Here is a 14877-nt window from a genome sequence, read left to right as displayed (position 1 = left end):
CAGTCCACTTTAATTTTTGACTTTTGAGATGACTTGGTAAAACTTCTACAGTGCAGAAACTGACCAAATTCTTTGATCTTTTCCTGCGTTTTTATGCAGTTTTTAAAAGTGCTATGTATTCCAGCCATACCTTCACTCTTGGGTAATGAAGTGCTATTTCTGAATATATTTCATTTTGAAGTAGACATGAAACACACAAAAATAAATTAGACTTGCATTTATCCAACTTCATTCATTAACTTTCTTGCCACTTAGTCTCCAAACTATTCTAACAATATTACTGTTTAAGCAGGATCATGTATTTTCAACAGTGTAATCTTGTCCGACGATGTGGACAGTTCTTATGGTTAAAATAGCAGACTATATTGAAATAGGCAGCACTTTTAGTTTTAGGTATCTCTACAAAAGTCAAGGAATTTATGATTCATGTCTCTTGTTGGATGTGATGACATAGATTTTTGAAATGTTGAAGTTTTCTTTATAATCCCAGAGATTTTGTTTTTGACTGCAGAATATTTGTTTTGACACTGTTTCAATTTCTTTGAAAAGGCCTCTGCTAGCCTCTCTGAGCCTGATTTTATCGTTTGCAATAAGATCATATCTACTCCCCAAGTCACTCATGTCAATGTCATTTTAAAAGGCATAGTGAAATTGGGATGGCCAACACTGGTTGTTTTGGTTAGCTTACATTTTTGCTTCTTTCCTGTTTTGTGATAAATCTCTTAAAGCTGCAGCTATTCTGAAGTTAAATGCAAAATTATAGAAATTATATATGCTCAAAAATATCATGGATCCTCTTTTTTTTAGTTTTAGGAATGGTGAATTTCATCAAATTCTTTCCTTTTCCTATCCTTAGTGTCCTAGATACCCTTGCCTTTGTGAACTTGCTCTTGGCAAATTAGTTTTATTAAATCACCTAACTGTAATAGTTTAAAATAAAGTTTTCAATTGTGTTACATGTTCATCCTTGGTGTTGCTATTTTATTAATCAAGTCTCCAAATAGGCCATGCAATTAGCTACACGAGTCAAAGTTAGCTCATAAGTCTTTGGAATGTTGATGGAGTGTTTTTAAACCAAAATGGCATTATTCAACATTGTTACGCCACATGGGTTGTATCAAAAGCTAATAGCTCCTTAGCTTTTGATGTCAATGGCACAGCTGGTACTGTATCCCTTTTTAATAAATCTATCTCTGTAAGAACTGATGCTCAGCCAACGTCAATGGTATGGTCTTGTAGGAGCAAGAAACAAGAGGCGCTTGTGCTTCTGAAACAGCATTAAAGAGAGCAGGAACGGCAACTTCATAAAGAGCAGGAAAGAGAGCAAGTCAGCAGCTTCATAAAGAGTAGAACTGTGTGTGAAGGGCAGTGACAAAGATAAAAATAGGATAATCTGTTTCTTACTGGCAGAACCGAAGTGTGATAAAGGAAAACAGGTAAATGATTTGGTGGGTATTTCCTCCATATCTTTCAATTGATTAATAGGTTTAAGTCAGGAAATGTTGTTACAATTAAGAAATTCATATTTTAAACATATAAGTTAAGTGGAATTGAGATGGCTATGCAAGCAATGTGTTATAGTTGTTGTACGTGAGAGCTAGTGGATGCCAGTGTGATCCGTGGTGGCCGAATCTTTGTGTTGGCTTCTGGAGCAGCTTCAGTTTGGAGTTGACCAGCTAAAAGCCTCTGACACATAAGGGAGGAAGTGAGGTACCTGGATACTCTGTTTCAGGAAGTAGTCACACCTCTTGGAATAGGCACATTAAATTAGTCTCTAGTTGGGAAAAGGGGCATGTGACTGCAAGTAAGACAGATATGGGGATTCAGAATTTAGCTTTGAAGAAGTGTCAGCTAGTGCCGTTATCCAATAGGAATGAAGTTCCTACTCCCAGTGTGGATGTGGGCATAGACTGTGGGGAGGATGAGCAAACTGACCACAACCCTCTGTTTCCCCCATTCATATTGGTGGAAGAAATAGAAATTGCGTAATTGGTGATTGTATAGTTAGGGGGACAGGTAACCAAAGCAGAGGTGAAAGTTCTGAAAGTTTTGTCATCTATCTGGTGCTAAGATTCCGGGCTGGAGAGAAACTTGGAGTGGGAAGGTCAGGATTTAGCTATGAGTCATAGAGATATACAGAATGGAAACAGACCCTTCGGTCCAACTCATCCATGCCAACCAGATATCCCAACCCAATTTAGGCCCACCTGCCAGCATCCGGCCCATATCCCTCCAAACCCTTCCTATTCATATACCCATCCAAATGCCTCTTAAATGTTGCAATTGTACTAGCCTCCACCACTTCCTCTGGCATCTCATTCCGTACATGTACCACCCTCTGTGTGAAAAGGTTGCCCCATAGGTTCTTATATATCTTAGACTTAGACTTAGACTTAGACTTACAGTGTGGAAACAGGCCCTTCGGCCCAACAAGTCCACACCGACCCGCCGAAGCGCAACCCACCCATACCCCCACACTTACCCCCTACCTAACACTACGGGCAATTTAGCTTGGCCAATTCACCTGACCCGCACATCTTTGTGACTGTGGGAGGAAACCGGAGCACCCGGAGGAAACCCACGCAGACACGGGGAGAACGTGCAAACTCCACACAGTCAGTCGCCTGAGTCGGGAATTGAACCCGGGTCTACAGGCGCTGTGAAGCAGCAGTGCTAACCACTGTGCCACCGTGCCGCCCATATCTTTCCCCTCTCACCTATAAGTTAAGTGGAATTGTTCTCTCGTTCTAGACTCCCCAACCCCAGGGGAAAAGACTTTGTCTATTTACCCTATCCATGCCCTCCCATAATTTTGTAAACCTCTATAAGGTCAGCCCTCAGCCTCCAAAGCTCCAGGGAAAACAGCCCCAGCCTGTTCAGCCTCTCCCTATAGCTCAAATCCTCCAACCCTGGCAATAACCTTGTAAGTCTTTTCTGAACCCTCTCAAGTTTCACAACATCTTTCCAATAGGAAGGAGACCAGAGTTGCATGTAATATTCCAACAGTGGCCTAACCAATGTCCTATACAGCCGCAACATGACCTCCCAACTCCTGTACTCAATATTCTGACCAATCAAGGAAAGCATACCAAATGCCGCCTTCACTATTCTATCCACCTGTGACTCCACTTTCAAGGAGCTATGAACCTGCACTCCAAGGTCTCTTTGTTCAGCAATGCTCCCTAGGACCTTACCATTAAATGTATAAGTCTTGCTAAGATTTGCTTTCCCAAAATTCAGCACCTCACATTTATCTGAATTAAACTCCATTTGCCACTTCTCAGCCCATTGGCCCATCTGGTCAAGATCCTGTTGTAATCTGAGGTAATCCTTTTCGCTGTCCACGACACCTCCAATTTTGGTGTCATCTGCAAACTTACTAACTGTACCTCTTATGCTCACATCCAAATCATTTATGTAAATGACAAAAAGTAGAGGACCCAGCACCGATCCTTGTGGCACTCCACTGGTCACAGGCCTGCAGTCTGAAAAACAACCCCCCACCACCACCCTCTGTCTTCTACCTTTGAGCCAGTTCTGTATCCAAATGGCTAGTTCTCCCTGTATTCCGTGAGACCTAACCTTGCTAATCAGTCTCCCATGGGGAACCTTGTTGAACGTCTTACTGAAGTCCATATAGGTCACATCTACTGCTCTGCCCTCATCAATCCTCTTTGTTAGTTCTTCAAAAAACTCAATCAAGTTTGTGAGACATGATTTCCCATGCACACTTCAACTCCCCCTCCCACTCCACCAAGGACATGCAGGTCCTTGGACTCCTCCATCGCCAGACCATAGCAACACAATGGCTTGAGAAAGAGCGCCTCATCTTCCGCCTAGGAACCCTCCAACCACAAGGACTTAGATTTCTTCAGTTTCCTCATTTCCCCTCCCCCCAACTTGTCTCAATCAAATCCCTCGAACTCAGCACCACCTTCCTAACCTGCAATCTTCTTCCTGACCTCTCCATCCCCACCCCCACTCCGACCTATCACCCTCACCTTGACCTCCTTCCACCTATCGCATTTCCAACCCCCCTCCCCCAAGTCCCTCCTCCCTACCTTTTATCTTAGCCTGCTGGACACACTTTCCTCATTCCTGAGAAGGGCCCATGCCTGAAACGTCGACTCTCCTGCTCCTTGGATGCTGCCTGACCTGCTGCGCTTTTCCAGCAACACATTTTCAGCTGATTTCCCATGCACAAAGCCATGTTGACTATCCCTAATCAATCCTTGCCTTTCCAAATATATATACACCCTGTCCCTCCAACAACTTGCCCACCACTGATGTCAGGCTCACTAGTCTATAATTCCCTGGCTTGTCCTTACCACCTTTCTTAAACAGTGGCATCGCATTAGCCAACCTCCAGTCTTGCAGCACCTCACCTGTGACTATCGATGATACAAATATCTCAGCCAAGAGGCCCAGCAATCACTTCTCCAGCTTTCCACAGAGTTCTCGGGTACACCTGATCAGGTCCTGGGGATTTATCCACCTTTACCCTTTTCAAGACATCCAGCACTTCCTCCTCTGGGCCAAATAATTTCAACAACATAGGGAGGACTAGGAAAGAAGTTCAGCTGAGGGATTGTGATCAGCTTGTGGCTAAATTTCAAAAACAGAACTACACAGAATTTTCCAAATTTACTAAATGAGTCATTCCCTTTCATTTTTATTTTAATGTCATTTCTATTTGAAGATTTCTATTTTATTTCTTTTTTATACTCTCAGTTGCTTTGTCTCTCATTGAGTTCTTGAGTTCAAGTGACTCACTATTGGTGTATGTTCTTCTTGTATTTCAACCAATTCCAAGTGTTCTGCTAGTACTTCAATTATCTCTGCCTCCTCAGTATTTGAAGGAAATTCTGTCTTTGATGCATCTTTCAATTCTACTAATTTAGCCTTAGTTAAATATTGAACACCTTTTTTAAAAATAAAAGCTTTCGGCTTTGATTTTGTAACAAGAAAAACTTGGCATGTGTCCTTTTTTAGCCTTGTACAATTTACTATTATTTCAGATGTAATCACCTGTCTATTCACTGATAGTCACAGGTGAGGTGCTGGAAGACTGGTGATTAGTTAATGTGGTAAGAAAGATGGTAAAGAAAAAACCAGGGATCTATAGACCAGTGAGCCTGACATCGGTGATGGGCAAGTTGTTGGAGGGAATGCTGAGGGACAGGATAAAAATGTATTTGAAAAGGCAAGGACTGATTAGGGATAGTCAGCATGGATTTTCGTGTAGGAAATTGTCTCATGAACTTGATTGAGTTTTTCAAAGAAGTAGACACATTGGCTCAGTAGTTAGCACTGCTGCCTCACAGTACGAGGGACCCGGGTTCAATTCCCGCCTCGGACAACTGTCTGTGTGGAGTTTGCACATTCTTCCTGTGTCTGCGTGGGTTTCCTCCGGGTGCTCCGGTTTCCTCTCTCAGTCCAGAGATGTGCAGGTTAGGTGAATTGGCCATGCTAAATTGCCCGTAGTGTTAGGTGCATTAGTCAGGGGTGAACATAGGGAAGTGAGTCTGGGTGGGTTGCTGTTCGGAGGGTCAGTGTGGACCTGTTGGGCTGAAGGGCCTGTTTCCACACTGTAGGGAATCTTAAAAAAAAGTAACAAAGAGGATTGAGGGCATTGTGGACGTGATTTAAATGGACTTCAGTAAGGCATTCAACAAGGTTTCCCTTGAGAGACTGGTTAGCAAGGTTATATCTCATGGAATACAGGGAGAACTGGCCATTTGGACACAGAACTGGCTTGTTGAGAGAAGACAGAGGATGGTAGTGGAGGGTTGCTTTTCAGACTGGAGGCCTGTGACCAGTGGAGTGCCACAAGGATCAGTGGTGGGTCCACTACTTTTTGTCATTTATATAAATGTAGACTTTTATAAAATCATGAGGGGCATGGATAGGATAAATAGACAAAGTCTTTTCCTTAGCATGGGGGAGTCCAGAACTAGTGAACATAGGTTTAGGGTGAGGGGGAAAGATTAAAAGGGACTTAAGGGGCAACATTTTCACACAGAGGGTGGTAGGTGTATGGAATGAGCTGCCAGAGGAAGTGGTGGAGGCTGGTACAATTGCAACATTCAAAAGGCATTTGGATGGGTATGAGTAGGAATGGCTTAGAGGGATTTGGGCCAGATTAGGTTAGGATATCTGGTTGGCATGGATGAGTTGGACCGAAGGGTCTGTTTCTGTGCTGTTATGTCTATATGACTCTTGTTTCAAGGGAGTGGAATACAAAGAGTTGAGAAGTTTTACTTCATTTGTATTGGGTTTTGTTAAGACCACATCTGCAGTGTTGTGCACGTTTTATGCAGCTTACAGCACCGGACCCGAAACGTTAACTCTGATTTTGCTTCACGGGTGCTGCCAGACTTGCTCAGCTTTTCCAACAATTTCTGTTTGTGTTTCTCATTTACAGAATCCGCAGTTGTTTCAGTTTTTATTTGTTTGTTTCATTCCTGGGGTGAGGGTTTGTCTGATGAGAAAAGACTGAACATGTTAGACCTCTGCCTAATGGGGTTCAGAGAAAGATTCTGTTTCTTGTTGAAACTTTAAGATCTTAAGGTCGATAGGGTGAATACCAGAAGAATGTTTCTTGGAGGGGAAGAATAAAACTGGGGGACTTTGAAGAGTAAATGGTTTCCCTCCTGAGACAGAATTGATGGGAAACTCTCTTTCTCTGAGGGTCATTAGAGTATGGAATTCTTTTCCCCTGAAAGCAATCAAGGCTGGGTTTGTAAATTTTTTTCAAGGTTGAGTTAAAGTTTTGATGCAGGGAATTGAGCGTTGTGTGTAGACGGGAAAATATAACTGAGACCACAATAAGATAATCTCTAATCATGTTGAATGGTGGAACAAGCTTGATAGGCAAAATAACCCACTGCTGTTGCTCAGTCTTATGTTTTGATGTTCTTTTCCTTGGTATCCAGTAGTTTCTGGATAGCTCTTTGCTCCTTTTGCCCTTTAATTGTGTTGTTAATCAAATTTTGTGTAGATCTCATTTTTGAACATATTTTGAAATGATATTTTATCTCTATTCAAGATGTCAAATTTACTGTTTCAGACAAACATGACAACTGCGACTTCACCTATTCTGCTTAAGTGGGATCCCAAAAGTCTAGAAATACGTACTGTGACAGTGGAACGATTACTGGAACCATTGGTCACACAGGTAAGAGAATCCAAATTGGATTTAATGACTCAATCCCTGAGTCAGAAGAGCTACCAAAGTTGATTTTTGTCACAAAATTTAATTGTGTGAATTGTCATCACGTGGTTTCTGACTTAATTATGCCCTTGGCTCAAATATGCATGAGCTGAATTCATTGGTATTGGATGAGAGCGACTGCCCTTGATGTCGGGGCAGCATTTGGCAACAAGGAGCTCCTGGAAAATGGAAGTCTGTGTGAATCAACAGATGAAGAATGATGGGTGGGAACCTCCACTGGCTGCTGTCATACCAAGTGCAAAGGAAGATGATAGTGGTCTATTAGGTTAATTATCTCAAGCTCAGGAGTAATCCTATTCCTCCGGGCAGTGTCATGGGTTCATTGATCTTCAGTTGTTTTATAAATGATGTTGTCCCCACCATAATTGCTGCTGATTTCAGAAGTTCACTTCCCATTTGTAACCCATTACAACTAGTCTGTGCTGCATGCAGCAAGGTGTAGGTTTCTAGAACCTTACATTAATGCCATCTAAATCAATTACAATGATTGCCTGACCTGATGGAGTGACTCAAAAGGTTTACTAGTCCTGACTAGTTAAAGACCCATTCCTGGTACCATTATATTTTTACACATTTATTGTAAAAGCTGTGGTTTTCAGTTGATCGACTTTAGGATACAGGTAGGTGTCCTATAATGCATTGGTTGTGTTCCCATGTGAGGTTCTGTTGTAGAAAATCGCACAATGGAAGTAATGGGGCTTATGGGGAAAAACAGAGCTAGTGACTCTAATTTAGCGAAGCTGTCAATTTCTGGTCAGTTACAGAAATATTCCCGGCTCCTTGTGGGCAGTTTATCTAGAACCTGGAGCTCTGCCTTTAAACTCTGTGCAATCTCCGGACGTTTATTTTGGTGTGAGTAATATCTTTTTTTTTGAGGGGTTGGCTGAAGGGCTGAGATGCTCTGAACTGCTGGAAGTTTTGGTTTCAGAGAGAATGAGGGGCCGCGACACTCCGATTTCCCCCCCCCCCCCCCGCCTTTCAGGTAGAGACTGGGTGAACTTGGATCAGACATAACTTGGGGGTGGGCTGAGGGGGGTGGGAAGAGATGAAGGTTGCCTGTGGTCTGTCCTTGCTTTCATGCCTCCACCTGCTCACACACCTACACTTTGTCTTGCAAGGTTGCTGTGTGTTGAAGCATCAGATAACCAGCAACTGGCTTCTGCATAACAACAAGCCCTGCTTACTCTCCAACATTCGTGGACATCGCTGCATTGGCACCTTCTTCCCCCACCCGTTTCCTACTACCTCCTTCCTCTGTCCTGCCCGTTTGTCTCCCTCCACCCCTCTTTCTCCCTTTCTCTGTTTTGCGCTCCCCTACTGTCTTTCGCCCTCCACTGCTTAGCGCCTTCTCTCATTCCGCCCCCTCGCACCCTTCTCCCGCGTGTGCGATCCTCTCTCTGTCTCGCACGCCCCCTCTTTCACTGTCTCGCGCCCGCCTACTCTCTTGCGTGTCCCCCACCTTCTCTTATGAGCCCGTGCTCTCTGCCCCCCCCGCCCACATGCCTCCCTTGCGTGCCCCATCTCTCTCTCTCGAATGCCCCGCACTCTCTTGTGCCCCGCCCCTCTGTCTCTAGTGCCCCCTCATGCACCCCCACCTTGCGCGCCTCCCTATCTGTCAATCTCTCTGCATATCCCTCCCCTTCTCCCTCTCGCTCACCCACCCTCTCATGCGCGCACACTGTTCTCTCTCCCTCTTTTTCTCCTCTCTCCTATCCCTCGCTCTCTCTCTTTTCCCTCTCCCTTTTCTCTCCTCACCCACTCACCATCCTCTCTTGCTCGCGCTTCTTCCTCACTGTCTCTCTTGTGCGCGTTCTCTCTTCCCCTCTCTGTCTTGCACGCACTTTCCTTCGTGCGCGCGCTCCCCCGCTCGCGAGTGAACGCTCCGCCTTTCGCGTGCACTTTCTTTCTCTCGTGCGTGCTCTCCTTCTCTCTTCCACATCCCTCCCTCTTCCAGCCCTTTTTCTCTCTTCCCCTCCCACTTCTCTCCCTCTCTTCCCCGCCCTTTCTCTCCCTCTCTTCCCCCTTTTTGTCTCTCTTTCTCTCACACTCCCCTGTTTCTCTCTATCTTTCACCCCCTTCTCTCTGTCTCTCTCCTTTCCCCCCCTCTCTTACCCTTTCTCTCTCTCTCACCCCCTTTGGCTCTCACTTCTCTTTCCGATCTCTCTCTACTCCTTCCCATCTCTCTCTCGCTCCTCCTCCCTATCTCTCTCTCTCTTCCCCTTCTCTGTCTTCCCCCTTCCCCCCTTCCTTTTTCTCTCCCCATCCCTCTCTCTCTCCCCATCCCTCTCCCCTCCCACCCTCTCCCCTCCCACTCCCCCTCCCCCCTCCCTCCTTACCTCCCCCTTCCCTCCTTACCTCCCCCCATCCTCTCCCACCACCCTCCCTCCTCCCTCTCCCCTCCTCCCTCTCCCCCTCTCCTCCTCCCTCTCCCCCTCTCCTCCTCCCTCTCCCCCTCCCTCTCCCCCTCCCCCTCTCCTCCCCCCTCTCCCCTCCCCTCTCCTTCTCTCCCCTCCCCCTCCTTCTCTCCCCCCCTCCCTCCCCCTCTTTCCCTCCCTCCATCCCCTACCCCTCCCCCTCCCTCTCTCTCTCTCTCTCCCCGCGCCCCCTCTCCCCTACCCCTCCCCCTCCCCCCCCCCTGCCTCCCTTCCTCTCCCCCCACTTACCCCTCCCCTCCGTCCCTCTGTTGCACTCCCCCTCTCTCCCTCCGTCTCTCCACTCACCCCACCCTCCAGCCCCCCCACCCCCATTCCCCCCCCCCAACCCCATATCTCTCGCTCTCTCGCTCTCTCTCTCTGCCTCCCTCCCTTTCCCGCTGCCTCTCTCCCCCTCCCGCTGCCTCTCCCTCTACTTCCCTCCCTCTCCCGCTGCCTCTCCCTCTACCTCCTTCTCTTCCCGCTCCCTCTCCTCTCTCCCTCCCACCCTCTCTCCATTCCCCCTTCCCTTCCCTCTCCTCCCCTTCCCTCCCCATCCCCTCCCCATCCCCTCCCCTCCCTCTCTCCCCTCATTCCCTCTCCCTCTCCATCCCCTACCCTTTCTTCCCTCTCACCATCCTTCTCACCATCCCTCTCAACCGCCCTCTCATCCTCCCCCCCTCCCCCTCCACCTCCCCCCCACCTCCACCTCCCCTCCTCTCCCTCCACCTCCCCTCCTCTCCCTCCACCTCCCCTCCTCTCCCTCCACCTCCCCTCCCCATTCACCTGTATCTTTTTCTTTTGCTTTACCTACTATTTACTTATCTATGCTATTGAACTATGTGATCTGCCTGTATTGCTCGCAAGACAAAGCTTTTCACTGTGTCTCGGCATACGTGACAATCAATTAGAATCGAAAGGTGGGAAGGAAAAGCTTTGGAGGCTGAGGGGTGACCTTTATGAGGTGCATGGTTGGAGTGAATAGCCATGGTCTTTCCTCAGGATAAGGGAGTCCAAAACTAGAGGGCATAGGGTTAAGGTGAGAGGGGAAAGATTTAAAAGGGATTCGAGGCGAACCTTTTCACGCAGAGGGTGGCGGAGTATGGAACGAGCTGCCAGAGGAAGTTGTGGAGATGGGTACAATTATAACATTTTAAAAGGTACTTGGTTGGGTATATGAATAACAAAGGTTGAGAGGGATATTGGCCAAATGATAGCAAATGCGACTAGATTAATTCTGGGATATTTGGTCGGTGCGGATGAGTTGGACCGAAGGGTCTGTTTCCATTCTTGTATGACTCTCCCTTGTTAATTCTTTGGTTATCTTTTGGTTTTTTTTAAACTTTTCTGATCCGCTGTCTTACCACTAATAGTTGCCACATTATGTAGTTTTTCAATCTGATGTTACCCTTATCTTCCCTGGTTAATTACAGTTGGTTTATCTTCTTACCAGAATCAGCTTCCTTACTAGAATATGTTTGCTGTGAGCAATGAACTATTTCCTATTCTCCACCATGATTTCGCCAGCCTTGTTAACGAAGGGTCCTGTGTTAACTTTGGGCTTTTTTTTGTTTAATACTTTCAAAAGCGTTGTTGTCTACCAACCTTGAAGTTTACTCTCCATGTTTATTTTCTCCCTAATTATTATTATTTTTTGGTTATCTTTTGTTGGAATCTTTCCCAATCCTCTGGCTTAATACTGATGTTTACCATGTTGTATTTTCTTGTTTCCATTTGATACTATCCTTAAATTCTTTGGTTAACCATAGACTTCAAAGAAGGGGACAAACTATGCTCACCGGGATATATCTTGGCTGTGAACCATGAAGTCTTTCCCTAAATATCTGCCATTTCTTCTTCTTCAATCTTTGCTGCTAAACTCCTTTTCTGAGTTTGTACCAACCAGCTCTGCCCGCAGTCCTTTGTAATTATCCTTATTTAAGTATAAATCCACGTTTCTGTCTCTCAAACTGAATGCTAAATTCTGCCATGTTATGGTTATTGTTTCCAAGCGGATCTTTTACTTTGATATAATGAAGCTGCCTCATCATACATCACCTAATTCAAAATAATCTGATTCCTGGTTGGATCCACACCTTCCTGACAGCACTGATTAATTCTCTATCCAATGATGCTACAACCCCACCTTTTTCATCCCCTTGTCTCTCCTGTCTGAAGAATGTCTTTCTCTGCTCTTAAAATGTTGTCCGATTCCTACAAGTATGCCAATCTAGTTAGAATGCTCCCTAACAATATGAGCGATTTCCTCTGCAAGGATATTTACCCTGGTCCTGTTCAGATGTAGACTGTCTGGCTTGTACAATTCTCAGGTTCTATAAATCTGACTTATCAATCTCAGTTTTCTTGCCACTTGTGAAATTGCTCAATTCTCCTATTTCTATGCGCACTTGCACTGGGATTGGGAGTAATTGAGAGACTATCTACTACCTAGCTCCCTCGTATTTGCATTCAGGACCTCACTCCACTCTCATCCAAATCATCTTTAGCCACAACCTCTGGTTGATTCCCATTCCCCAGAAGAATGTCCTGCAGTCACTATTTAACATTAATGCCCTGCTGAGATGCAGGCTTAATAGGTGAAGATCACCAAAATGACTGTCTGACAACCTGAATCCTCCCTATCACTTTTTTTTTTCATTCAATTATGGGGTGAGGACTTCTAGCTTTTCTTGCCCATCCCTAATTGGACAGAGGGTAGTTAACAGTCAACTACATTACTGTGTGTCTGGAGTCACACATAGGCCAGATCAGGTAAGGATGGCAGTTTCCTTCACTGAAGGACATTAGTGAAACAGACAGTCTTTCCAACAATCAACAATGGATTCATGGTCATTAGTAGACTCTTAATTCCAAGTTTTTATTGACTGCACATTCCACCATCTGCTGTAGTGGGATTCAAACCAGGGTCACCAGAACATTATGTGCATCTCTGGAGTAGTAGTCCAGTGATAAAACCACTAGGCCTTTGCCTCCCCTAATTGCTCTTGCATCTGCCTTCCACATACAGCTGAGCTGCCTGGGTGCCTTTGACATGGGTTTGGCTGCAGTCTTCTGAAGAACCGTACCATCACCAGTCCATCCAAAATGAAAAACTGATTTAGTGAGCACGATAAACTCAGGAGGCTCCTACTGCCTGCCAGGTTTTCTCAGTCTTGTTAGTGATTGTCCATTCCTTTGCTGCCTGTGCGTTTTTAATATTTGGTATTACCAACTCCTATCTACTTAAGTTTTTGTCTTTTGAATGCCAAACTGACTTTGAGCTGCCTCTGATGTGCCATAAACTGGAGTTCAAACTTATGCAACCAGTGGCACATGCTGATATGTTCATCTGGGAGATGTGGTCCATGACATTGTATATGTGCAGGTTATACACTGCATTTTCACAACCTGCTATCTTGTAACTTTATGACCTATTTTATTACAATTAAATAGGAATAAAAATGTAACTTGGCTTCCACTGTGTGCAGTGTCTTTGACGCAGGGAATCCCTCAATATCAACATCCTCAGAGTTACTATTGACCAGAAACTCAACTGGACCTGTCACATAAACACTGGCTACAAGAACAAGTCAGAAGCTAAGAATACTGCGGCAAGTAACTCACTACCTGACTCCCAATGCCTGTCCTCCATCTACAAGGGATAAGTCAGGAGGTTTTTGCAGTTCCAACAATACTCAAGAAGCTTGACACCCTACAGGACAATCCTGTTTAATTGTATGTTGATATTTGATCAAAATATTCTACAGACACTTTGACATCAGGGGAGTGCAATATGCTTCAGCAGAGAGTACGTGTTGCCACTAACCAGACATCCACAAGCATGTATTCCTTCCACCACTGCTCAGTAGCAGCAGTGAGTAATGCTAAAAAATGTACTGCAGAAATTCATCAAAGACAGCACCTTCCAAACTCTGTAATGCTTCCTTCTCAAAGGATAAGGGCAGCAGATGCATGGGAACATCATCACCTACAAGTTCCCCTCAAGGCACTCGTCATCCTGACTTGGAAATATTCCTTCATTCTTGCTGGAACAAAATCCTAGAATTCCCTCCCTAAGGGCATTGTGCCTCAACCTAAAGCATGTGGATTGCAGCAGGTCAAGAAGGCAGATCACCACCTTAAGGGCAACGAAGAATGGGAAATAAAATGCTGGCCAGCCAGTGATGTCCATGTTCCATAAATGAACTATAGAAGAAAATACATTCTCCTCTTTGGTGCTGTGTTTAAGCTCACTGATTGCTCTTCTTTCTCTGTGGTGCTAACTGCTTCTCTTAGGCTCTTAACTTGATGTCTCCAGTTATTAAAGAAGATTGGGTGGAGATGTTAAAATTACTGATTGATCTTGATCATGATCATGTAAACAAGAGTAAACTGTTTCCAATGGTACAGTTGTAAAAGATGCAGATTAAAGGTTATTGGAAAACTTAGTTGAAGAAAACAATCTGCAATGAGTTATGATCTACAATGCACAACAAAAGGGTGGTGAAATAAATTGAATGGTAACTTCAAATGGAAGTTGGGTAACTGCTTTTGCAGGAGAAGTTTTCGGGGATGGGAGAAGATAGGGATTTGAATTGATTATGATCAGAACAGTCATGTCATGTGTGGCATTATTCTATGATACCCAACAGCTTTATTTTTCCTTTCTAAAAATTGCTAGTTCACTTTGCTGACGGAGCCTGAGTACCCCCTTTTGTCGCTGTCAATTTTAGAACTATAGAAATATACAACAGGTCATGTGGTCAATATTGTAAAACAAAGAACTGTAGATGCTGGAGATTTGAAGTAAATATAAACTGAAATTTCTGGAGAAGCTCAGCAATTCTGACAGCACCTGTGAAGTAAAACAGTCAACATTTTGAGTCCAGTGACCTTCAGAAGTTTTCTTGAAGAACCCAATGTGTTTTTAGGACAATAATTGCATAGGTGCCTTTAGACTATGTTTTAATTCCACATTCCTGATAGCTTGGGCCTCTGGGTTACTAGTCCAGTGACATTGCCTCTATGACACTACCTCTTAGTAGGGGTAATAGTTCTTTCTGGGCACTATCCAGGTACCTCATAATGCAATAATCCTCAATTAAATGTATGTCATTCATTGATATGTATTGAGTTCTGATTAACCCCAGTGGAAGTAGACTTTCAATCAGGAAATTCCCCATTGTCCTACACTTTTCCTCACCCAACCAAATTTGGTTGCAACTTAACAAT

General features: G+C 44.7%; 1 protein-coding gene across 1 annotated transcript in view; it reads left to right on the top strand.

Annotated features, from left to right (window-relative positions):
• Nucleotides 1–14877, top strand: part of ctnna2 (catenin (cadherin-associated protein), alpha 2) — a 1237032-nt gene that overhangs the window by 47334 nt on the left and 1174821 nt on the right. The window contains exon 2 of the mRNA XM_060828354.1: nucleotides 7070–7177. Coding sequence (XP_060684337.1) covers nucleotides 7076–7177 — 102 coding nt within the window. The 5' untranslated portion in view covers nucleotides 7070–7075. The remainder of the gene's footprint in view (nucleotides 1–7069; nucleotides 7178–14877) is intronic.

Source organism: Hemiscyllium ocellatum, chromosome 1 (genome assembly GCF_020745735.1).
Source record: "Hemiscyllium ocellatum isolate sHemOce1 chromosome 1, sHemOce1.pat.X.cur, whole genome shotgun sequence".
Classification (NCBI taxonomy): Eukaryota; Metazoa; Chordata; class Chondrichthyes; order Orectolobiformes; family Hemiscylliidae; genus Hemiscyllium; species Hemiscyllium ocellatum.
This window is presented reverse-complemented; position numbering and strand designations above follow the sequence as displayed.